Here is a 27,477-nt window from a genome sequence, read left to right on the forward strand (position 1 = left end):
TGGCCTGCCAGGCACCGGCACTACACCTTTATGCACTTTGGGAATTAGATATAGTGCCGGCATGATGGGAAATTCCGTGTGCATAAACATATATTCCTCAGAGGAGATGAGTCCTTCTCTTTTCCACTGTGCTAGCATCTGTTGTAACTTGCCTTTGGCATTAGAATACTCTTTCTGGGTAGTTAACTTGTAACACAGGGGGTCATTCAGCTGGCGTTTGGCCTCTGTGATGTAATCCTGCTTAGGCCAAATAACCAAATTGCCCCCCTTGTCCGATTTTTTTACTACTATTTCATGATTTTCACCAAGTTTCTTTATTAACTTCACATATTCTCTCTTCATATGTGTAACCTTCTTTTTGGATTTAGTGTTGGTCTGTATGTACAATTTCTGAATGTCATTAGTGACGCAGTCATGGAACACATCATATTTAGATTTGCTCTTAAACGGGCTTAGCCCTGCTCCCTTTTGTACAATGGAAATCTTGCTCAAACATGCTTGTGTGGAGGCATCAGGGTCAGATACGGTGTCATTAATAGAAGTGTTTAAATCATAGGCATCCAGAAATGTATGCGCATCTGATGCTGCAAGCGCACTGACACCATCGGTGTTAAGTTCATCAGGATTTCCCTTCGCAACTGAGGTCTCTTTAGCAGATTTTAACGCAAAATGCTTTTTAAATTTCAATTTTCTTATATAACAAAATAAATCAACCCTGTCATGGCATAGTTAAAACTTTGGACTGGACAGTAATTTAGTCCTAAAGATAATAACTGTTCTTCCGCCTTGCTTAGTGTGACATTAGAGAGGTTTATTATGGTGTTATCGTCTAGCGGCGTTTCGCCCAATTTTTTTTCTTTTTGTTTTGTGGTTGGGCACTGTTGCTGTTGTTGCCGCTTGTGGCGCCTTTCTTTTCTCCGCTTATTCCTCCTTTGTTTATTTGCGATAACTGCTGCCTCGGCCGTAAAGTCTGTAATCTTTCTTCCACAAGAAAATCCATCTCCTGTTGTAAACTGAGTTTTGTCAGTCCTACTAAGTTTAAATCCAAACACGACGAAGATGAAGCGGTTGAAATGTTGCTGGAATCACTCCTAATTGAATCCGTGTCAGAGTCAAGGCTTATCGTTTCGATGGTTTCATTGTTTTCCAAGCTAGTTGGTAATATCCTGGATTGCATACCAGTCTGTATGCTGGTGTTGATGCTAGTACTGGGCATAGCAGTGGCATTAGTGTTTGCATTCTTTTTACTAACAGCCTGCCTTTTAGCTGGATCATATTTTCTTGAAAAAGTAAAGATTTTACCATCACGATAGTCATTTGCATCACGAGTAAATTTAGTAGCCTTGCGGATTTTAATTTTTTCTTCGTGTTTCCTTAGCCGCTCATTCATTATATCGGATAATTTTTTTATTTCATCAGCTTCTGCTTCAGCGCGTGTTACCAACTCTGTTTCAATTTCTTTAATTTTTTCCAGTAATCTGATCCGATCTTTTGCCGCATATTTTATCAATATACACACTAAGTTCATCGAGGCAGCCAAATTGCTCTCCCCCCACTCCTGTAACATTTTGGGATCGGGATTCTCAAAACTTGGCGCCAAAAGAATGCGTAGTCCGCGCGGAACACAACCTACTTCTTCATATTTACTTAGCGATTTGTGCTCCCACCACTTGGTGCATTCCAACTTCTTTAGTCTTTCTAATTCCTTAAATATAATTTTCAAATTTCTTATTTGCTCAGTCTGAGCCTTCTCATGGGTAGGCGTTTTAGTGTAGTTTTTGTCACTGGTTAAGCCGTCAAATAAATTAACAGCAGCTTCCTCCCGTAACCTGTCTAGTTCGTCAGACATGTTGATCTCTCTGTGCAGTATACTTCAAATTTAGCAGGTGAAAAACAGGGTGTTATATCCGTTTAACGTCTGCAGATTATAGCCGTTCTTGAAACTTCCCCACCTGGATCCGTGCTCAATCACTCACCAAACATCAATGGCGGGACCCGCTCAGTGTGCCGCATCAGCCGACACAACTCCACGCCGCAGTTAGACCGCCGTAGTGCTTCGGCTTCTGTAAATATCCACACTCCAGGGGGTAGCCGCCAGAATTCCCAACAGGACGTCCGGGTACAAAGATTTGAAGGCAGCTTCCAACTTGTCGGAGAAGGGGTCCGTATATATATATATATATTTTTTTTTTTCACTGAAAAAACACAGGTTTCTAGGACATTGTAGTTAGGAATTAGCATTTAAAAAACCTTAGAAATTCACATAAAAAAACACAGGTTACAAGAACGTTATAGTTAGGCTGGCATTTCACTTGTACAAAACCTGTGAAATTCACGAAAAAAACAAAGTTTACAGGGATATTCTCGTTAGAGTCAGATTTCATTCCTACAAAACCAGTGAAATACAGTATTTCTAGTTATCTGAGCTAACTATAACTTACGCCCCCGCAGTGCTCTGCTTATGACTTCACATGTTACATTACTCATGACATGGTCAGTGACATCACCAATGACATCACTGATACCATCCCAAATGTCATCACTGATGGTATCATCAAGTGAGTGTGTGTTTTCTAAGAATTTATAAGTGTTAAACACATATACATATACTAACCTACTACACAAAAAAGATTAGTTTGCTAGTTGTACTAGCAATAAGTGATAATATTTCTAACATATGTGATCTGAGAGACTGTGTCAGTGTGTGAGTAGTTTTCTCAGTGGATGTATGGGTGTGATTGCATGCATGAGTGGCTGTGTGTGTGAGTGAGCGGATTTCTGACTAACTCTGTGGGTGTGCGAGTAGTTGTGTGAGTGGTTGAATGGGTGTGTGAGTGGGTGTTTGAGTGTTTGTATAGGTGTGTGAGTGAGTGTGCAAGTGGTTTTGTGGGTGTGTGAGTGGGTGTGTGAGAGGCTGTATGGGTGGCTGAATGGGTGTGTGAGTGAGTGACTGGGTGTGTAAGTGGGTGTATTGGTAAAGGATTGGCTATTTGAGTGGCTGTTTGGTTAAGCGAGTTGGTGTGTGAGTGGCTGTATTAGAGAGTGAGTGTCTGTGTGACTAGCTGTATGGGGGAGTGAGCAGATATGGGGGTACTTGTGTGGATGTGTGAATGGGTATGTAAGTGGTTGTGTGGGTGGGTGTGTTAGTGCATTTATGGTTGAGTGACTGGCTGTGTTGAGAGGCTGTATGGGTGATTGAGTGGGTGTGTGAGTGGCTTATAGATGAATATGTCTGTGTGTGAGTAGGTGTATGGGTGAGTGTGGTTGTATGAGTGGCTGCATGGGTGTGGGACTGGTTGTGTGAGTGACTGAATGAGTGTGTGAGTGGCCCAATGGAAGAATGAGTGGTTGTGGAAGTACTTGTATGAGTCTGTGAATGGGTATGTGAGTGGTTGTGTTGGTGTTTCAGTAGGTGTTTGCATGGTTGTATAGTGGTATGAGTGGGCGTGTGAGAGGGTTGCTGGATGATATCATCAGTGATGTCATTTGAGAAGTGATCAGTGATGTCACTGACCCTGTCATGATGATGTCATATGTGAGATCATAAGCAGTGCATTGCTGGGGCATAAGTTATAGTTAGCTCAGATAACTATTACAGCTGAATGTTAGTGGTTTTGTAAGAGTGAAATCTGAGCCTAACTCCAACGCTTATGTAAACTTTGTTTTTTCAGTGAATTTCTAAGATTTTTAAAATTCTATTTCCTAACTATAACGTCCCTGTAACCTTTGTTTTTTCAGTGAATTCCTAAGTTTTTTTATTGTTAAGTAAGATGCCCCTTGCAATGCACAGTGGGTGGGGGATTAGAATGCAGGGTCTGGTCTGACATTGTACTGCCCCACTCAAGCTTGCGATTCAGAAAAGGGGGTGGTGATGAACAGAGTGTCTGAATTAAGCAGACCACTCTTACCCAGTCCAAAGATCAGGGCTTGATCCATCACCGTTATTTAGCTCACTGCCCCATCCCAGCTCAGAACCTGGCTATATGCAAATTAGTCTGTCCCTGGCCCAGTGCATCATGGGAACAGGGCAGACCAAACTACCAAGCCAATTCTTCACCAGAAAGGATACAAGCTACCGGGGACCGGTTTCTGGCATTTCAGCCTCGTCGGCCCGGCTTGCTTGAATCCTGATGGAGCAGTGAGCAAGGGACTCATGTCTGAGTATACCCTGCCACACCTATAGTGGCCAAAAACGATTCAGAAAAGGGGGTGGTGATGAACAGAGTGTCTGAATTAAGCAGACCACTCTTACCCAGTCCAAAGATCAGGGCTTGATCCATCACCGTTATTTAGCTCACTGCCCATCCCAGCTCAGAACCTGGCTATATGCAAATTAGTCTGTCCCTGGCCCAGTGCATCATGGGAACAGGGCAGACCAAACTACCAAGCCAATTCTTCACCAGAAAGGATACAAGCTACCGGTAAGAGTGGTCTGCTTAATTCAGGCACTCTGTTCATCACCACCCCCTTTTCTGAATCATTTTGTCCACCATAAGCGTGGAAGGGTATACTCAGATGTGAGTCCCTTGCTCATTGCACCATCAGGATTCAAGCAAGCCGGGCCGACGACGCCTGAAATGGCAGAAACCGGTCGCCGGAAGCTTGTTTCCTTCCCAGTATAAGAATTGGCTTGGTAGTTTGGTTTGCCCTGTTCCCATCATGCACTGGGACAGGAACAGACTAATTTGCATATAGCCAAGTTCTGAGCTGGGATGGTGCAGTGAGCTAAAAAATGGTGATGGATCAAGCCCTGATCTTTGGACTCGGTAAGAGTGGTCTGCTTAATTCAGGCACTCTGTTCATCACCACCCCCTTTTCTGAATCATTTTGTCCACCATAAGCGTGGAAGGGTATACTCAGATGTGAGTCCCTTGCTCATTGCACCATCAGGATTCAAGCAAGCCGGGCCGACGACGCCTGAAATGGCAGAAACCGGTCCCCGGAAGCTTGTTTCCTTCCCAGTATAAGAATTGGCTTGGTAGTTTGGTTTGCCCTGTTCCCATCATGCACTGGGACAGGAACAGACTAATTTGCATATAGCCAAGTTCTGAGCTGGGATGGTGCAGTGAGCTAAAAAATGGTGATGGATCAAGCCCTGATCTTTGGACTCGGTAAGAGTGGTCTGCTTAATTCAGGCACTCTGATCATCACCACCCCCTTTTCTGAATCATTTTGTCCACCATAAGCGTGGAAGGGTATACTCAGATGTGAGTCCCTTGCTCATTGCACCATCAGGATTCAAGCAAGCCGGGCCGACGACGCCTGAAATGGCAGAAACCGGTCCCCAGAAGCTTGTTTCCTTCCCAGTATAAGAATTGGCTTGGTAGTTTGGTTTGCCCTGTTCCCATCATGCACTGGGACAGGAACAGACTAATTTGCATATAGCCAAGTTCTGAGCTGGGATGGTGCAGTGAGCTAAAAAATGGTGATGGATCAAGCCCTGATCTTTGGACTTGGTAAGAGTGGTCTGCTTAATTCAGGCACTCTGTTCATCACCACCCCCTTTTCTGAATCATTTTGTCCACCATAAGCGTGGAAGGGTATACTCAGATGTGAGTCCCTTGCTCAGTGCACCATCAGGATTTAAGCAAGCCGGGCCGACGACGCCTGAAATGGCAGAAACCGGTCCCCGGAAGCTTGTTTCCTTCCCAGTATAAGAATTGGCTTGGTAGTTTGGTTTGCCCTGTTCCCATCATGCACTGGGACAGGAACAGACTAATTTGCATATAGCCAAGTTCTGAGCTGGGATGGTGCAGTGAGCTAAAAAATGGTGATGGATCAAGCCCTGATCTTTGGACTCGGTAAGAGTGGTCTGCTTAATTCAGGCACTCTGTTCATCACCACCCCCTTTTCTGAACCACTCAAGCTTGCGGCACCTGCCCCCTCCTTGCCATCCATTGTCCAAGTCCATGACCCTGCTCTGTCATTCCAGCTCATTCCAGCTATGTGTGGCTGTTGTTCTGCCACAGTCCTTACCGCCTGACCTAAACAGTTAGCTTGCTGCCACAGCCACCCCCTCCCTACCGTCTTTTGTCCGAGTCCATGCACCAGCCCCGTTGCCCCGCCTTGCATGATCTGACGTGCTGCCACTGCCCTCATTTACCTTAATATTACTGCCTACTCCTCCTGCCCTCCATTCCCCTATTCTATACCCCCTCATTGCCGTCCTGTTTAGCCTCTGTGCTTATCTTTGTGCCCTTAATCTCTTTTCCCTAGCCCTCCAAAGTCAGTGTGCCTGTCCCTGCTCCCATCTTTCTGCCCACCATATTCCATGGACCTGCCACCCTCCTATCTACTCTGAGTGTTCTGTTGAGCTGCCACTGACCACATCTGTCTTTGCCACCTCCACCCGGCCTGTCCAAGTTCCATGCCCATATCCCCTCTCTGCTATCCTCCATGATCCATTTTGCTGCCCCTCACTTCTACCCTCCATGCTCTGTTGTGCTAGAACTGTGCCTCCTTTCTGCCCTGTATAGTCTATTGTGAAGCCCCTTCCCTCTTTTGTCTGTGTTCAGCCCCTACTCCTCCCTTCTGTCTTACATGGTCCTGTGTACATGCCCCTGACCCCTCCCTCTTAAATGGCTATTATGCTGCCATTAACCCTCCCGCTTGCCATGCATGGTCTTCAGTGCTGCCACAGCCCCTCCCTCCTGCAAAGTGTAGTCTGTTTGCTACCCCTGATCCCCTTCCACCTTCCCTCCGTTGTCTGTATGTGTGCTATTATAGTCTCACAGTTGCCCTCCATGGTATGTTGTGCTTCCAGTGCTTATCCACCTGCCTTTCATGGTCAGCTTCCTGCTCCTGACCTGCACCCTTGTGCCCTGCCCTCCGTTTTCCATTTGCAGACCACTATCCCCTCCCTCGTGCCTTGTCTGGTCTGCTGTCGTGCCCCTGACGCCTCTCCTGCCCTTCATGGCCCATTATGCTGCGACTGTCCCTCCTGTCTGTCCGGTATGGTCAGCTTACTGCCCTTGCCTCTTTCTCCTCTGCTCTGTGTTGTCAATGTGCATGGCCCTGTCCCCTCCCTATTGCTTTCAATGGTCAGTTGTGCTGAAATGACATCTCGCTTGCCTTGTGTGGTGTATTGTGCTGCTGCAAACCCTGACGGCTGCCCTGTACGACCATTTTGGTGCCTCTGCCCATCTCCCTGCTGCCCTCTCTTATCCGAGTCCATGTCTCTGCCCCATTGCTCCTGCCCTCCATTATCCAATGTACATACTTGCCAACATTTTCAACTTGGTAAGAGGGACATTTTGAAAAAAAACCTGGAGATTTGATTTTTCCCTTTGACTTACATTCAAAAAGAGGAGATTTTAAGCAGCAGACAGAAAAAGAAACCTCTTTAAGGCTTAAGAACATCTGGAGTCTCCTGCCTGAATCGGGTCTGTTGCCATGTATGGTTGTACTGCCACTCCCTCTACCTTCTGCCCTCAATGGTCTTTTATATTGCACAGCCTTGCGTGCCTATACTACATGGTTGGTTTGTTGCTTCTTCCCCCTTTATCCTGTCCTCCATGGTCCGATTTGCTACCACTGCCCCCTCACCTGCTTAGCGTGGTCAGCTTGTTGCCTCTGCACCCTCCTCAATGAGAGGATCTTATTCCCATACAAAGTATGGTTAGTGCTCTAAACAACTGAAATAAGGAAATATTTTCTGAGTTCTCAAATAACGACAAAGCACTTTTAAATAATTTGCTATCTTTATGTTTTATTATCCAGTTGATCACTTGATTATGTGTTTCACGTATGGGGGTGGGTGGGGGTGGGGATATGACGTTACAGCCATAGCTGCAGACTTTGCAACTGGGGAACCAGGTTCGAGTTTCAGTGTCAGCTCGACATCTTGTGATTTTGCAAAAATCACTTCATCTCCCCATACCTATAACCAAACTGAATGTGTCCTTGTGTAATGTAACTGATGCTCATGGTAAGCACTCCTATACCTTTGGGTCGAGTCTGTGCTATATAAAACTGCACAAAAACAAATAATACGTGTTTTGCACACTTCTATCAATGGGCTATACTTGGGCTTCATTTAAGTGATATTTGTGCTATATATAGGCTCTATTTTCTCTGGTGACCATGTTGGAAGACTTATTTGTTATGAAGCTCCCTATTTTCCTCATTTACTGCAGTATTCTCAGTAGAAAATGCTTTCAGTGTTCTACTTTAATTCCATCAAGATGGCATTCAGATGTGCCACACTATTGGCATAATATCAGAATGTTGGCACTCAAGTTGCTCATTACAATACTGTAGAAAGCTGCTGATCACCAGGGAGCAGTGGCGCAAGAAAACTTGAGGGTACCCCCTTCACTCCGGCCCCAGTCAGGAGCTCCCAGCCACCGCCTATTCACAGTGCCGGAGGGGGCCCCCTGGAGCTCGATGGCCCCCCTTCACCGCGGGGGCAGCAGGGGCTATTGCTACATCACTTCGAGGGAGTTAACTGGCAGTTTGCTGCTGGTGTTAAATGCAAGTTGCATGTCAAAATGTTTTAATAAAATACAAGAGGAAGATATTTGATAACTCACTTAAAATGTGCCCTAATTTTTCTCTTAATAGCACTAACCATAATTTCTATGACAAAATGAACACCCTTATTGTATTCCTTTCTCAATTAAATGTTTTAAGTTTGACCAGTTTGTTTAATTCTATAAACATATCTTCAGGTGTGACATACTTTTATCATATGTAACACTATTAGCACTCTAGTTGTTCTTTAGAACACTCTGGTAATCAAATGGCAGGCTGCTCCTGTTGGTAGTACGTGATTTACTGGGAATGTCAGACTTCATTTTCATATGAATGAGGAGGATAGTGTGCATTTACAGAAAATAAGCTCTCATTTTAATTTCTGGAGCACATTCCATAATCTTTATGGGAAAATCATGAGAAATCCTTTTTCTCTCAAACATGATTCTTGAAATCCCAGCCGAAGGCTTTTCCACAGGGTATACTCACCTTAGAACACACCTCAATTCCTAAAATTAGCATGGTAGCATCATCTAATAATGTATACTGTAATTAAAATCTGTTATTACACTTTATATGTTCTCATTTTTTATGACCCTCAAAACCTGCCATTCAATGCATTTCAATGGGGTGCTATCATGTAAATGTGTCCCAAGATGGCTGCCAACGCTTCCTGGTTGAAGTGTAGGCAACCAATCCATTCCCACCATGAGATCTGTGCTCAGATATACACACCTGGGTTTCCTTTAGTATCGCCAAAACTACTGAAAGGATAAACATCAAATAAGAAAATACATGATCTTCAGAATAAAATCTACCTTTCTACCAAATTTGGTGTAAATCCATCTATCGGGTTGGGCTGCAGGAGTGTCTAAAGACTCTATTGGAATTAACATGGGACACACATTTTTATTGACCCCCCCTTTTATCCGCCCCTACTTGATGATCACCCCAAAACTTTCAATGCACAACTACAACCAGGGGGCACTTTATTTGGAAAGTTTCATGAAGATTCATCAAACGCTGCCAAAGATGTAGGCAAGTAAAAATTTGCTTATCCTTTGGAAACATGATCCTAACTATAACTACCTACTGGCAACTGCCAGTAGTAAATATATATGGTCAGGTCTGAGTTTCCATAATAAAAACTTTTTGTTGGTTTCTTTTTGACTTAGATGTTATTTGATGAATCACTACAAACTTTCCAAGAACAGAATCTCATCCGATTTGGGTTTGGCATGGCACGTTTCGTGCAGATCCATCAAGTGGGAAAGGTAAACATGACTTTTCCCATTGAAACTAACATTTGAAACCTTGCCCTCCTCTACGGAAAAAAATACAGGTAAACAGAATGAAACCAATTTTACTTATGATTGATTTTTTTGTATTACTTGATTTATTAATTGATTTTTAGTACTCTGTAGAAACGATCTTCTAGAGTATTTGAGTGTCATCCATTTAGTATTCTTCATTTGCCTTAGACTGCAGGTAAGCCAGTCAATATCTTGAAAAATGTATGTTGTTATCCTGGATAATGTTGTACAATTAAAATGTGCTATATGCAACTATTTGTTTAAGTTAAATTTTAATAGCAAAGCACATTGTAGGGAAATTAAAAACGTATTCTAAAATGTGGTTTTCTAGTATCATGACACTATAGAGCTGGTTTAAAAAACCTTATATAAAGAAATAATATAAAGTGCAATTTGGGACAGTGTAACTTCTTGCTGGCAGGGTACTGCATTTACCATTTTAAATCCATATATTTCTCCATTTACTATGTTTATTTTCACAAACTGGTGAGGATTCATTTTTAGATGATTGTATTAAAATAAATTGGGCCTTGCATAGATGAGCTTGGCAGGTGTGCTGATAAATGCTCCGAGAGCATTGCTGTCACTGTGAAAGCATTTTTCGTATGAACACAGAAAGAATAACAGGATTGTATGTTAACCATGCATTTAACTTTTTTGTTTAAGAAAGCAACATTTTCTGCACATGACTTCAGCATCCCATCATAATGTCATGAAAAATAAGTGAACTGTCTCACTACCATCCCCTCATTTCTTAAAATGACCATCAGTACTTCGATGTGGAGGTAGGGCAGCAGAAGTGCCCTTCGCCTTTACTGTAAAGTAATGTAACATAGCATACTTTAATGAAACATAAAAGTAATCTTAGTAAAAGTATTGCTGAAGATGTGGCAAAGTTGAAATGTTAGGCAATTCTGGAAGGTTCCTCTTTCCTGTCTCCACAATTATGGTCAGATCACTGGTCTTGATTGAATTCCCGTACAATGAGATCCAGCCAGGTACACCAACATGAAGCTATAGGAGGACCTGGTCACCTCACTACATATGATGAGTGGTTGTTTGCCAGAATGTTCTTGGTTTGTTTATCAATACTTTTGGTACAATAGGCAATTTTGAATGACCTTCATGACAGCTTTAAGACAGGTTATTTTATGTGTTAGGTAACAACAAAATGGCAGCAATGGAAGAAAAACTATGCTTACCTTGAGAATGTTTAATTTGAAAAAGTATAACTCTGTGCATGTTATACCTGGAGAGTCAGGCATTTTCCCTTGGTAATGGCAATTTTTGTCACTAAACGGCAGATTGACACTTACAGTTTGATTATGTGTCAGGTTCTACATTTTGACCATTGCAAAAACAGGAGTTTACAAAAGGATGAATTATGTGTTAATGATTGAACCGTTGTTGATTTCGGACATATTTTTCCAGGCAAAACCTGCTGAAATAGATTTGGTGAAAATGCCGGTAAAAGAAGCAAAACATGGATTGTGACTCAGTAATCATTCACATCTTGAACCTCAATCCAAGACACTATGAGTAAGTACTAAGTGATAATTACCTCACCCAGTAAATATCTCAACCCTGGGTAAAAGAGAACACCTCCAGAACTCCTGAACCTTAATAATATCTGGTATTTCAGACATTCAGACCCATATATTACATCAACTTACCTTCTTGAAGCCACAAAGCAGATTCTACTTAGTCTCCACCTTTGTCTTTGCCCTTACACTATGTTACTCTAAGATCTTTCTCTTGTTTTATTAATACTTTCTCAGTGTCCACAACGTCTTTTGGAAGATGATTCCATGCATTTAACATCTTTTTTAAGGACAATCTACTAGCGTGATTTCTGGTCATAAACAGTCCTAGTCCTGTGTTGAAGAACCTTGTAATACATGTGAATGTTGGCATTGTCATGGTGCCCAGAAGGGGGCTATGTACAGGAAGAACAAGAGAATAGGCACAGGGATATACCAGGGTGTGGGGTGAGAAAAGAGGCAAGAAACTTTAAGAAAGCAAGTGAGCCAAAATACACTTATTGTTTATTTATCTACATTCAAAACCATCATTGAATCCACAATATTATAAGTTTAGATATTGTTATCAAATAACACCTCACTTTTTAAGTTAATTGTGTATTTGCCATGAATTATATATTATGAAGTTTCAATCAACTGTATGCCTACAAAAGTTTCAACATAATATAAAAGCATACAAAGAGATGTAAAAGATACATCCTGGACCTAAAATGGCATACTGGCATTCTGTGGACATTTGAACCACCATGTCACCAGAACCTTGTAATGACATTTAAGATTCGTAATTTACAGGTAGTAGTTACATGTGCTATATTTATTTTTCAGTACTTTTTCCTGAATGGTAGGTTAATCAAATCAACAAAGATTTACTTTCTTTTTGACATAATACGCTAACACAATTGTCAAAAGCATGCAATATGTCTCTATTTTACCTCCGTAGTGAATGCCAGCTCCAGGTGCACTTTTATAGTTTTAAAGTATTTTGTCTTCTCATCTACACAGAATGGTTCCGTTTTTTCTTGGAGGTTCCGCAGAGAAATCCCAAAAGTCCAGCGAACACCTGACTAACGCTAACTAATATCTCAACAATGCCAACCACTGAAAGACCAACGTATACCGTGAGATGGAGGATTTTCTGAAGCTCTTCATTGATATCGATGCGGGGAATGTCGAAGGAGGGAATGTCAAACCCGGGGATTCTGTCCAGTAAGTTTGCAAGCCTTGTCCCGTTACTGGCTGGTGGTTCCAATTCAGACAAACAAGTTCCATTCATGAACCAGTTCAGGTCGAAATTTAGCATGTGAAAGGAACTGAGAATGAAATTACAATGTTAGCTCAATAGTGACTCATCACAGATCAAAAAAACACTACTGGTAATTTTTCTAAAGTAAAGAATTACTGAATATGCTTATTTCCAGTTATTGAAGGTATTGGTCCCACAAAATGTATACCTACAAGGTACATCCTCCTTTTAGACCACAGAAATCCCGTCTTTGGAAACAAAACAGTTTCTAACTGTTCTCGCATCGAGGAATTAATATGGTTCATTTTATGTCAAAATGAATGCCTGAAAAATGTTATTGTTGAGGCAGATATTTTGAGGTCTTTAAATTATGGAGTAGTAATGGGGCCTTGTGACCTCCTGGAAGCATGGAAAATACTCACTCTGGCCTCGTTTAAGTAACAAAACACATCCATAATTGTGTGCAGTGGGCCACTGAGCACCCGTGGCCCTGGTGGCACTACACCTGCTTGTGTGATTGATATCTACAATGCTGTTTGGACAAGGGATTAGCCATAACATTATAACACCCCCATTTTGATCCAGACCTCATACGCCTTCAGGTGAAAAAAGTGAGTAAGCTCTGCCCACTCTAGATGAGGTCCCATCGTTCCGCCTTCAACCCATCTAGCTCTTCCTCCCTTAAGCCTTTTATGAATCCATCCATCTATCTATACATTTTTCATACTTCCATCCATCCATCCATCCTTTCACCATTCCGTCCATCTACCCTTTCATGAATGCAGTCTTCCATATAGCCTTCTACTCACACTTCATCGATCCAGAAATTTACTCTCCTTTTAACAATCCACCAATCCATCCTTTCACCTTTATCGGACGTCCATCTATCTAGCCTTTTATCATTCCAGCCACTTTCTTTTACCCACCCATGCAAATAGTGTTTTACTTTTCCATCCATCAGACCTTTGACCCTTGCATCTACTCTTCCATCTTGTGACCCTTCTTTCTGTAAATGACAATGCCTTTTATTTATGTTTTGGTTTTTAAAACATAAATAAAGAGCATTGTCATTTCCAATGCCAATAGCTCAAACGTGCATAAATGTAAGACCTATTGCAAATGGTAGGCATCATGGACAACGGGGGGTGAAGGCACGGACAACATGGGGGGTTAAGAAGGCTCGGCTATTCCCAACCTTGTTATAATATCTTTGCTGTGATGAACTTTGCATCCCTGACGTCTGTTACTGTTTTCCCTTACTTTTGTTTTTAAGCACTTTTGTCACACAGGACAGACGCATTAATAACTGTGTCATCACCCCCCTCTTAAAGTGCGAAACTGTGGGATTCACAACGCCACTGTGTCTGAAAACAGACCAGGACAGACTTTAGCAGGTCCAGAGAGAGCTTTGTTTGCTATCCGCCTGCTGCTCGCCCCCACTGCGGCATGAAAGAGAGGTTTGGTATTTCCGGGTCTGGGGTTTAATGGACCTGATCATTCGTCAAATTTCATCTCATGTTTTTTTGCTCTGGATTGACTTTAGCCACTTGTAATGAGGGCATTAGTATTTGGTGCATCTATGAATACGAGCCCATGAGCCATTTTCTTTATTAATGAGCACAATTTAATTCTATTTTGATATCAGATTCACAAATGCTCATGTGTACGAACTGATTTTGTGTTTTTGATGGATTGTTTACTGATCTGAAATTAACTTCTTATGGTGATGATTATGATGTTAAAGAAACAATACAATCCGTGTCCTACAGGGAACCGTTCTTCTAGAAACAATTCTGAAGACACTAGCAGACTATGATGCTGACTTATTTATGACCAAGAAACCCAAAGAAAGAATAGAGATACAGAAAAGATAGTTAAGATGTAAAGTAAAGAAGTTAGCAAGAACCAGCTCGAGATAGATGGTGTCCCATCATTACACTTTCTAGTGCCCAGTGTCATTACCTGGGTTTCCAACAACTCTCTCCCGTCCTTCCTCTATCCAGGAAGGGGACACAAAGAATGAGTTGTATCCTCGTGTGGAGTTCTCACAAGTGAAAATAGATATAGAAGGGACTTTTTTTTCTCTTTTTTCTCTGGAGTTTTATTCAGTGCAGTGCAAAAAAATGAAAAGAGTGTGATTTAAAATAGGATAAACAACAGAGATGAAGTGTATTGGTAATCCTCTTTCGTACAATCTCTGAATTGTTATCCTGCTTAAAAACAGTGTAGAAGTGAAAAAAAGCAGTTTACGAATTAGTCGCTGCTTATGCGGTCGACATGTTTCAGCAAATAGGATTTGTTCTCCCTGCCTTTCTTCAGGACCTATATATACACAACTTTGTCACTGCAATTCTTAGAATATTGTTCATACTGTTTCAATTCTACTATATCAGTGTTCAAATCCTCTGTACAGGCATGATGTTTTTGCGACATCTGAAAAGTAAGTGAGGATAAAATAAATCTGTATCTCAAAACCATAGGTTTTTATGGCCTATAATTATGTAAAAAAACAGTGGTCGGGATGTATAGAAATGCTTACCAGTGCATGTTGAGGACTAGACCTCACCTCTCTCGGCACCAGCGCAAGTTTTGAAGAGGCCCCGCTCTGTGGGATGACCATTATCCAAAAACAATGATTTTGAAACAAGACAAAAAAAAATATTCAAGCATGGTTGTAGCTACATATTATGCTATCAAACCATTCATGACTGCAAAAGAAGACATACTGTTCAGAACCCATATCGACCGTCAGAACATATCACCGGCCTGGCATACTAACATGGAGTGCAATAATTCCTGTCTAAAACCATATATCTAAAACTGGAAGTGTGAGAGATTGTCATTTGTTTAGTCTTTCTTATCTCATGTTGTAAGGCGTGTCACATGCCTGGGAGAGCTCTATGTGTAGGTTTAAGCTGACCCTGCAGGGGAACTCCTCAACCAGTTGTGAAGTTGTCTAGAATCACCTATTTACTCTCTGCAATTTCTTCAATTTTTTCAATTTTGGGGGGGCATACAGTTTAGTTGTACTTTGTTGTCAAAAAGATGTCACCGTTGAGCACACTCAAATTTATACTTAAATTGGGGAAGGTTTGCATATAAATGTGCAAAAGTCTGTATTCGACCGTAAATCGGGCGTTTCGAATGTTCTCTTTTTATCATGAAAAATGAAGGTGTTGTAAATCAACACGCCGAGTAGCGCATGTTGATGACGTCATATATGGATTACAACCCCCATCATTATGGATAGGAATTGTAGTTCATTATTGTTGTTTTATCGTATAATGTGAAAGAAAACGGCGTAAAGGAAAAGAAAAAGGAAAGCAAATCAACTCTAGCGGGGCAGCTTAGGTGCCGATCTTTGAGCCAGTCTGGCATTCTACAGCATTAAACTTTTTCTTAAGCACGTTTTACACCTCAGCGGTATTAGCGTAGGTCACAGCGTTTATTATTTAGACGAATCTCGCAACTCATGGAAATCGTCCCCCCATTTGCCCGTCTTTGAGCCAGTCTGACATTCTACTGCATTCAGCTTATTCTTAAGTGTGTTTACACCTCAGCGGTATTAGCATAGGTCACAGCGTTTATAACTTTGAACGAATCTCGCAGCTCATGCAAATTGCGCCCTCACAGGTCCGTCGGTACATCCGGATTTGAGCTTTGCTGGGATGGAGGTACCTGACTTGCAGGCCGGCCATCTTTTTATTATGAAAAATGCAGGTGTTGCGAATCAACACTCCAATTAGCGCATACTGATGACGTCATTTATTGACTACAAACCTGCGTCATTATCGATGGGAATTGTAGTTCATTGTTGGAATTAACACACCGATTAATACATGTTGGCGACGTCATTTATCGACTATAAACCCACGCCATTATCAATGGGAATTGTAGTTCATTGTTGGAATTTATTGTTTTGTCATGTAATTGTGTATCCACAATCATTGACATATATCTACAATCGAGACTGATAATTATTAATTAATAGTGTGGTCCTCTGTCATAAGTTTTCATTTAGGCTCAGCCCATTCTTTACTAAAATTCTGTGCCAGCCTAATGGATTGTGTAATTAGAGCCTTATATTGTCAGTTACAGCAATCTTATGTGACTTAAAGGTCGTATATCTATCTCTCGCGGTGTTCATTCCGCGCATGATAATGACTGAATCGAAACTACAATGTCTCTCAAGCTTATCGATAATTGTAGTTCGAATATCAATTCCTCAAACTCGAAATGGGCGATAAATGTTAGATACAGGATTCGCCCCTTCCGGTGCACTAGTATTTTTAGAGTTATGAGTCACGACGAAAGTACGTCCTCATGTTGTTTTTTTTATGTCATGTTTTTTTGATTGAGATATTATAAGAAATGGCAAGTTTTTTAATAGCAAGTTATTTATATGCGTTGGTACATTGAAAATTGATTACGACAAATTATGGAAAAATCGCATCTCGTACTAAGATAAGGATACTTATTATTCAGCATGTTAAATGTCTGTATATCTGTTCAATTGTAAACTCATGTCTCATCCTCTCGGTGCATGTCGGTGCCCCAGTGTACTGCCGAATTCCTTTTAGTGTATATTGCAGTTGGTATCTTCATCTCTTAGAGAGTGCCACCCAAGGTATGGCATCGTTTAGACCAGTGATATCACTTGATAATCTGAAGACCCATCATTGTTCTCGTTGGAATAGGAAAGAGGCGATGTCGCTGATGTGTGGGGGAACAAAGGGTCTCTTCAATACTGTCTACACAAAGTCTTCTGTCTTGTGGTCTTTCTCAACAAAATGTCGTGTCAGTTTGGTCATGGTCTTCTTACATCTGAAAGTGGTTATATGTTCCATCATGCGCAGTTTAACTTTCCTTGAAGTCATGCTTACATATTTGGAGTTACAAGGGAGCATGATCAGCTATATAAGGTTTTCACTGTTACAATTTGTGAAACATTTCTGTTCCCAAGGTTTCGAACTGCCTATAGGAAGGGGAAATGTTATGGCTCTTCTTATTCAGGGTCCAGTACAGAGGATAGTTCCAATGAAGGAGAAGACACGTCTGACAATAGACCACAGTTTAAAGGTAGAGGCCGGGGAAGGTATCACAGGGCGAATTGGCGTGGTGGAACACCAACACCACAATTCCAACAGTGGTGGCCACCAACACCTTGGGGTTTCCCTCCTCCACAATTCCAGCCACATCCACAAAACTTTCAAAACATTCAGGACCAGCCTTTTTTAGGGTTTGGCCCAGGCAGACCTAGAGGCAAAAGAAGGAAAGCCCAAGTACATTGGAACCAACCAACAACATCATATATGGGGACCAGGAGTCAAACGAAGAAAAACAGACAAGCAGGAACCAGTGCGAAATGAGTTTGATAGTGAATCTAAGCCATAGGCAGTTAACGGAAGATGAAACTTGAGTTCCTAATCAAGGACTAGGCTTCGTAGAGACTAATTCTGGAGATAGTTTCCAGGTTAACTGTGAATTGGCTCAACTTTTCAGGAAGATTCGCCTACACTATTTTTTCCGTGATAAGGAATTAGTACCTAGTCTAATACAAGATAAAAATGCAGATCTCAAGAAACGTTGTACCTTCAATCCTCCGATCACAAGCGTGCCTCCTAAAGTTTTAACATTGAGAAGGCTGTCCAAGAGGAAGTAACTACCTTTTGTAAAAATACGAAGACACCTTTTTGTAATCTTCCTAAAAAAGAACAATTGTCTATAGGTACACTTGCAAAGATCTAAGGATAATAATTAAGCCAGCAGACAAGTGCGGCGCAGTCGTAATTTAAGACATCAAGTCATACAGAGGAGAATGTCTGCGTCAGCTTTTGGACAGGAAGTTTTACCGACCATTGAAAGAAGACCCTACAGAGCGGCTTAAAAGTACCATAGAAACTCTTGTGGAAGAAGGTCTTTCAGCTGGATGGATTACTATACAGGAAGCCTTATTTTTACAGACAAGCCATCCAGTCATGCCGTATTTCTATTGACTCCCTAAGATTCATAAAAATCAACAACCGCCCCCTGGTAGGCCTATAATATCAGGCATTGGATCAATATTGGAGCCTTTGTCCACCTTTGTGGACCATTTTTTGCGACCCATAGTGAAAACTATGCTAACGTATTTACAAGACACAAAAGACGTATTACGCCTTTTACCCGACGTTGAATTTGGCATAGAATCAGATTATTTGGTGTCATTTGACATCGAATCTCTCTATACGTCAATACCGCAAGATGAGACTCTCGAAACCATTTTTCAGAAAATGAATAATACTAAGTTGGACTCTATAACACCAGTCCCGTTCATAATGTCTCTAGCCCAACTAGCCATGAAGGATACATTTTTTAAAGACGAAGAAACAATTTATCTTCAAGTGTCCGGCACTAGTATGGGCAGTATTTTTGCGCCTAGTTTGGCAAACCTATACGTCCATACATTTGAACAAGAACACCTCCTGACTACATTCAATCCATATATTGAGCCGATCCGTTTATGGAAACGGTATATTGATGACATGTTAGTTGTGTGGTGTGGAAGTCCGGAGTAGTTTACTAGATTCAAAGAATGGTTCAATACCCGTAACGATTTTCTGAGATTTACAATTGAGGCCAACAAAGAGAGGATTGCTTTTCTCGATTTGTCTATTTTTTTTATATACCAGGAGGCCTACAAAGTGAACTGTATTGTAAACCTATGGCACGTAATTCCTTGCTACGGTTTGATAGCCAACATCCCAAATCCCTCCGTGAAAATTTGCCATATGGGCAGTTCTTACATGTTCGGAGGAATTGCTGTACGATGGACAAATTTGAGGAGCATTCAAAGAATCTTATGAAACAACTTGAAGAAAAGAAATACCCTAGAAAACTGATAAAACAAGCAAAGAAATGAGCCACAAATTATAATCGGGTGGTTCTGATTGATTTGCCAACAGCTAAACCCCCACGGGCCGTCTTACGTTTGTGCATACCTTCAGTGCTCTTACGAACAATATCCAGAGGAGCATTAGAAAACATTTGCGTATTCTGAACAGTTGTTCTGATAAAATACCTCTACCATTGTTCTCTCTGAAGAGAAGTACCAACTTAAGAGACAAGTTGGTCCACACTCGACCTCAATGCCCTCAAACACAGAAAGAAGCTACATTGTGGGACCTCCCAAAGGTCCAGGCCATTATCCCTGTGGATCCTGTGCTGTATGCGTTCTGACGAAGCAATCAAAATCTAAAGACATAGGCAGTTCGAAACCTTGGGTACAGAAATACTTCACAAATTGTAACAGTGAACACCTTATATATCTGATCATGTGCCCTTGTAACTCCAAATATGTAGGCATGACTACAAGGAAAGTTAAACTGTGCATGATGGAAAATAAAAGCACTTTCAGGTGTAAGAAGACCATCATAAAAATGACAAGACATTTTGTTGAGATAGACCCGAAGACAGAAGACTTTGTGTGGGCAGTATTGGAGAAACCCTTTGTTCTCCCACACATCAGCGACATTGATTCTTTCCTATTCCAATGAGAACAACGATGGGTCTTCAGATTATCAAGTGATATCACTGGTCTAAACAATGCCATACCTTGGGTGGCACTCTCTAAGAGATGAAGATGCCAACTGCAGTATACACTTAGAGTAGATACCGGTCAAAAGGAATTCAGCAGTACACTGGGGCACCGACATGCACCTAGAGGATGAGACATGATTTTACAATTGAACAGATATACAGATATTTAACATGTTGAATAATAGGTATCCCTATCTTAGTACTAGATGCGGTTTTTCCATAATTTGTCGCAATCAATATTCAATGTACCAACGCATATAAATAACTTGTTATTAAAAAACTTGCCATTTCTTATAATATCTCAATCAAAAAAACATGACATAAAAAAACCAACATGAGGACGTACTTTCGTCGTGACTCATAACTCTCTAAAAAATACTAGTGCACCGGAAGGGGAGAATCCTGTATCTAACATTTGTTGCCCATTTCGAGTTTGAGGAATTGATATTCGAACTACAATTATCGATGAGCTTGAGAGATATTGTAGTTTCGATGTAGTCATTATCATGCGCGGAATGAACACCGCGAGAGATAGATATACGACCTTTAAGTCACATAAGCTTGCTGTAACTGACAATATAAGGCACTTATTATAGAATCCATTAGGCTGGCACAGAATTTTAGTAAAGAATGGGCTGAGCCTAAACGAAAACTTATGACAGAGGACAAAACTATTAATTAATACATATCAGTTTCGATTGTAGATATATGTCAATGATTGTGGATACACAATTACATGACAAAACAAAAAATTCCAACAATGAACTGCAATTCCCATTGGTAATGACGTGGGTTTGTAGTCCATAAATGACGTCACCAACATGTATTTATCAGAGTGTTAATTCCAACAATGAACTACAATTCCCATTGATAATGACGCAGGTTTGTAGTCCATAAATGTTGTCATCAGCATGCGCTAATCGGCGTGTTGTTTCGCAACACCTGCATTTTTCATAATAAAAAGATGGCCCGCCTGCAAGTCAGGTACCGCCATCCCAGCGAAGTTCAAATCCGGAGGTACCCACGGACTGGTGAGGGCGCAATTTGCATGGGCTGCAAGATTCGTTCAAAGTTATAAAAGCTGTGACCCACACCAATACCGCTGAGGTGTAAACGTGCTTAAGAATAAGCTGAATGCAGTAGAATGTCAGACTGGCTCAAAGACTGGCAGATGAGATTACGATTTGCATGAGTTGCGAGATTCGTCTAAATTATAAACGCTGTGACCTACGCTAATACCGCTAAGGTGTAAAACATGCTTAAGAAAAAGTTTAATGCAGTAGAATGTCAGACTGGCTCAAAGACCGGCATCCAAGCTGCCCCGCTTGAGTTGGTTTGCTTTCCTTTTTCTTTTCCTTTACGCCGTTATCTTTCACATTATACAATAAAACAAAAATACCAGTAACGAACCACAATTCCCATCGATAATGATGCGGGTTTGTAGTCCATACTTACGTCATCAACATGGGCTAATCGGCGTGTTGATTTACAACACCTGCATTTTTCATAATAAAAATAGAACATTCGAAACGCCCGAATTACGGTCGAATACAGACGTTTGCACATTTATTTGCAATACATTCCCGATTTGAGTATAAATTTGAGTGTGCTCCGCGGTGACATCTTTTTGACAACAAAGTAGAGCCAAACTATATGGCGCCCCAAAATTGAAATAATTTAAGAAATTGCAGAGAGTAAATAGGTGATTCTAGACAACTTCACAACTGGTTAAGGAGTTCCCCTGCAGGGTCAGGTTAAACCTACACATAGAGCTCTCTCAGGCATGTGACACACCTTACAACATGAGATAAGAAATACTAAACAAATGACAATCTCTCACACTTCCAGTTTTAGATATATGGTTTTAGACAGGAGTTATTGCACTCCATGTTCGTATGCCAGGCCGGTGACATGTTCTGACGGTCGATATGGGTTCTGAACAGTATGTTTTCTTTTGCAGTAATGAATGGTTTGATAGCATAATATGTAGCTACAACCATGCTTACATTTTTTTTTGTCTTTTTTCAAAATCATTGTTTTTGGATTATGATCATCCCACAGAGCGGGGCCTCTTCAAAACTGTAGCTGGTGCCGAGAGAGGTAAGGTCTAGTCCTCAAGATGCACTGGTAAACATTTCTATACATCCCGACCACTGTCTTTTTTACGTAATTATAGGCCATAAAAACCTAAGGTTATGAGATACAGATTAATTTTATCCTCACTTACTTTTCAGATGTCGCAAAAACATCATGCCTGTACAGAAGATTTGAACACTGATATAGTAGAATTGAAACAGTATGAACAATATTCTAAGAATTGCAGTGACAAAGTTGTGTATATGTAGGTCCTAAAGAAAGCCAGGGAGAACAAATCCTATTTGCTGAAACATGTCGACCGCATAAGCAGTGACTAATTCGCAAACTGCTTTTTTTCACTTCTAAACTGTTTTTAGGCAGGATAACAATTCAGAGATTGTAAGAAAGAGGATTACCAATACACTTCATCTCTGTTGTTTATCCTATTTTAAATCACACTCTTTTCATTTTTTTGCACTGCACTGAATAAAATTCTAGATAAAAAAAGAGAAAAAAAGTCCCTTCTATATCTATTTTCCCTTGTGAGAACCCCACAAGAGGATACAACTCATTCTTTGTGTCCCCCTCCTGGATAGAGGAAGGACGGGAGAGAGTTGTTGGAATCCCAGGTGATGACACTGGGCACTTGAAAGTGTAATGATGGGACACGATCTATCTCGAGGTGGTTCTTGCTAACTTCTTTACTTTACATCTTAACTATCTTTTCTGTATCTCTATTCTTCCTTTTGGTTTCTTGGTCTTAAATAAGTCAGCATCATAGTCTGCTAGTGTCTTCAGAATTGTTTCCAGAAAAACGGTTCCCTGTAGACCACGGATTGTATTGTTTTTTGAATAATAGAATTAGGGGGATTGAATCCGTTAAGGTCTTTACATTTTTCCCTCAGACCCTTTCCTTTGTATTTGATGATGATGTGCCATGTGTAATATATTATGTCTGATGGCACATAGCCCCAGCAGCACATGTCATTATTATTAATCTATCCAAGTCTGGGGTAAACCTTTCAAGTAAACGCATGAAAAGGAGCTAACTGATCGGTTCGGATGGAGCTGAGCTTTTGTGCGCTAGTTTAGGATTTGCAATGAAGGAAAAAATGTGTTTTTTGCTGATGATATATCCATATTGTGTTAGATGTGTGTGTGTGTGTGTTAGAAATGGGGGTCTCTAGTTGGCAGAGGTAGGTACCTTTGCCCAAATAGAGATGCTTGCTTCTAGTCAGGGTAAGGGGGATACACACTTTAGATAACCCCTGCTGACCCCCTGGGTAGCTTGGCATGAGCAGACAGACTTATCCTAAAGGCAATGTGTAAAGTATTTGTACTCCAAACACACAGTAATAGTCATACCACCACAAATAGGCACCACACCAGTTTAGAAAATAAAGTATCTTTGTCTAAACTCAACAAGACCCAAACGACAAAAATTCAACATACATGTAATAAGAATATGATTTTAGAAAGTTTCTAACAAATTGGTCCATAGAATCCAATGGATGTGTGATTTCTTACAAAGTGCCTGTTGATGCGACAAAATTCACAAGGCCAAACAGCCGCAGAGATGGGAAGCGTCAAGAAAATAAAGAGATTCATCAGCTCCTGAGACCTTGGGGAGGCGATGCAACAGTTCTGCTGCACGCAGAAGTAGTGCATTGCGTCCGGTCTGTAGAGGGAAGTGATGTGTCGACTCCAAGACAATTCTGATCTGCGGGTGATGCGTCGGGAAAACTTGCAGCACAGGTACGATGCGTGGAAATTCGGAATGCGGTGGAGATCGATTCAGCGGTGTCGAGCGGCGCTGTGTTGCTTTCTTCAGCCGCAATCTCTCCATGAATCGGTTCTTGCAGCGCTGATAGGCGCTGTGTCAGTTTTGGAAGCGGCATGGTGCATCGTGGAGATTCTTCTCGCACAGCGGTGCTGCATCGGAAAAACAGTTGCAAGAAGAGCTATGCGTCATTTTCTTCAGTTGCGTGGGTTTCTTCCAGCTCCCAGCAGCAAGTACAGCCTCCAAAGACCCAGACTGGAACAGGCACGTCCTGGCAGGTCAGAACTCTCAGCCGCAGAGTTCAGGGGGACTGGGGGTGAAGTCTTTGTGTCCCTGAGACTTCAGAACAGGAGGCCAGCAAGCAGGTTCAAAGCAACGTTCCAGTTTTTGTCCTCTCCTGGGCAGAAACAGCAACTGCAGGCCAATCCCACACAGCAAACGGGAAGTACTCCTCCTCACAGCTCTTCAGCTCTTCTTCTTAGCAAAGGTTCCTCTTGAGTCCAGAAGTGATATAAAGTTCTGAGGTTGTGAGTCTAATACTCATACCCCAGAAGATCTTTGTTCACTTTGTGCAAGGGTCTCTGAACCCATTCTAAACCAGTTCTGCCATCTCTGGTGCAGTATGACCACCTGGGGTAGAGACAGCATTGTAAAAGGGAGACAGGCCCTATTCAGATGCAAGTAAATCTCCTCACACTACTCAAAATTCAGCCAGGGTTTAATCAGCCCAGCTCTGAGACATCCAGGAAGGGCCAGGCACACCTCACCTTCCATTGGCTGTCTACAGTGAATGCACATCCCCAGTCCCTGTTACTCCAAAACCAGACAGACAATACACACACAGGCAGAGGCACACAGAATGGTTAAACAAAAAAATGCCTGCTTTCTAAAAAAAAAAGGAGTTGATAAAAATAGGGTGAATAAATAACCCAATCACTGAAAGAATATGGTCTGGTTGTTGCAAAAAACATTACATAAGTAATTAAGACACCAGATTTTCGTCTTTTTTAGTACTTTCTAAAAGTGGCATTTTCAAACACACAATTTATAAAACATCTTTACTAAAAGATGAGGTATTAAATTCAGAGAGCCAAAACTTTATTTCTCTATCTTGTCCCAATCGGAAGTTATGCTTGTAGGATGTTACAAAGCATTTCCCATTCTTTCCTATGGGGTAAGATAGCCTTTCAATAGTGAAAAACGAAATTGCCAGAATTTCACAATCAGGACATATCACACACGCCAGTACATGTCCTACCTTTTACCTACACTGCACCTTGCTGATGGGGGTACCTTGGGCCTACCATAGGGGCACCTTACATGTAAGAAAAAGGAAGATTAGGGCCTGGCAAGTGGGTGCACTTGCCAAGTCAACATGGAAGCTAACAAACTGCGCACAGACACTGCAGTGGCAGGTCTAAGATACTTTTTCAGGGCTACTCACGCGGGTGGCACAATCAGTGTTGCAGGCCCACTAGTAGAATTTTATGTACAGGCCCTGGCACACTTCAGTGCACTTTTCTAGGGACTTACCAGTAAATCATACATGCCAATCAGGGAGAACCAATTGTAATAGCAATGTATACAGGGAGCACTTGCACTTTGACACTGATCAGCAGTGGCAAAGTGCCCAATGCATCTAAGCCGGCAAAAATGAAATCCAGCACAACATCAAAAATACAGGAGGTAACGGCAAAAGGTCAGGGGAAATCGTGCCAAAGATGCCAAGTCTAAGAGTGTGTGTGACGTGTTTTTGTATGATACTGTTCAGTATATTTAAGCGGCCCTGTGATGGCCACCTGTATGGTCAACTTGAGCTTTGTTAGATCTATGTGAGTGTCTGGGGTTGGGTTGTTATTTGAGAATGAAATATTTGGGGCAAGCGCTTTAATGAGCCTTGTAAAACTGGACTATATAACCTATTTGGGCTCTGGTGGATGTATGCAAGATGTTCTATCTTATGTGTAGTCAGAGCAATGCTTTAGCGCCGGTGGTACTCGGTGCGACAATCTTTTTTTTGGTGCCCCTTCCCATAAGCTCCTTCTCCACGGATTCCCTCACCACCACCCTCCGTCAGTGCCCCTCATCCCTTCACATCCCCTCTCATGCATTTCATTTGTTTTAAAGTGCTACTCATTCCAGTGTTGTGCTAAAGCACTTTGCATCACAAACATATTATATAGACAATGAATCATATTTGTGTAAATCAGTCTATAGAAAACATTACATAAGACAATGAGGATTGCAAGGTGTAGGAATCACATGACACGATAGCAGTAGGCAGCATATTTTAACAGTGTTTGGTCTGGAAAAGCATGAACTCTGGATTTAAAACGTACCACAGGTGTTGGAGTTGGCTTTACTAATACGAATGTATTCCTACCCAAGCTAACCCTCTTTAGCAACATTAGGATAATGACAGGCTTGGGAAAAACATAACATGCTACCATTTACCATGCAGTTTGCATGCAGCTCTTGGACGACAATCCATAGGTCACTCTGCTATATTAAAATTGTAACTTATAAACTGCATATAGCAAAAGGATCTTATTGTCAAAAGAAGTAACCCACTGAGCTGCCACATAAAATACAATTCTCTGAGCTGCATGATACACTTTCTTCGCTGCAGGCATATTAACGCTCTCTGCTACGTAATGTGAGTCAAGTCTGCATCTAGACACTCGATCTCTCGCCAGTAGGAACATTAAGCACCAGAGATATCTTGACACTTGACATGCTGCCTGAACACTGCTGGACACACAAGGAACTCTGCAGCAGGTACTTTTAAACTTATAAGTTATTTCTAAACACAGCACCCCCAAGCCCAGTGCCAGGTGCAGCTGCACTGGTTGCAGTGCCGTAAAGCAGTCCCTCTATAGTCCAGTGGGAGCAACATAAACAAGGCGAATAATGCAAGCTTTATGTTACACAGATAACTGTCAAGTAGCCATGATGATGCATTCAGGTGTGGGAAGCTCAGATGAGATAAGGACATGGCACTGTGTCTAATGGCCCTTTGTACTAAAAACAGGACCCTGTCCTCTTTCATTCATCTCTCCTTCCTTTCTTTTTCTTTCATTCGTTCTTTCTTCCCTTACTTTCATTCTTTCGTTCCATCTTTTATCTTTTCCTTTTTTCTTTCCCTTTTTCCTTCTTGTTGCTTTCTATTCTTATTTCATATTGTCATGTTTTCCCTTTTTTCTTTCATTCTCTTTTTCTATTCTTCCATTCCTTTCCTACTTTCATGCTTAAATGTTTTCTTTCATTGTTTCATTCCTACTTTCCCCCCTTTTTTAAAATAGTTTTGTATAGCGTACACTAGACCTGAAGGTATTAGGTATCAGAGCGCTTTACATGAGCACCAGTTTTGTTACTCAAGGACATAGTCATTTTTTTGTTAGGCACGGGGAGATTACCTGATTTGTCCAGAATCACAGGATGTTGAGCATTGTTGCTGAGACTCGAACTCGGTTC

The 27,477-nt window shown here is 41.5% G+C and overlaps 1 protein-coding gene across 1 annotated transcript in view; it reads right to left on the reverse strand.

The window, feature by feature from the left end:
- Positions 1-11,808: 11,808 nt before the first annotated feature.
- TM4SF20 (transmembrane 4 L six family member 20) overlaps positions 11,809-27,477 on the reverse strand; it is a 61,428-nt gene continuing 45,759 nt past the window's right edge. Inside the window, exon 4 of the mRNA XM_078665948.1 lies at positions 11,809-12,636. Within this exon, the coding sequence (XP_078522074.1) occupies positions 12,321-12,636 (316 nt within the window). The 3' untranslated portion in view covers positions 11,809-12,320. The remainder of the gene's footprint in view (positions 12,637-27,477) is intronic.

The sequence above is a fragment of the Lissotriton helveticus genome, chromosome 11, assembly GCF_964261635.1.
Source record: "Lissotriton helveticus chromosome 11, aLisHel1.1, whole genome shotgun sequence".
NCBI lineage: Eukaryota > Metazoa > Chordata > Amphibia > Caudata > Salamandridae > Lissotriton > Lissotriton helveticus.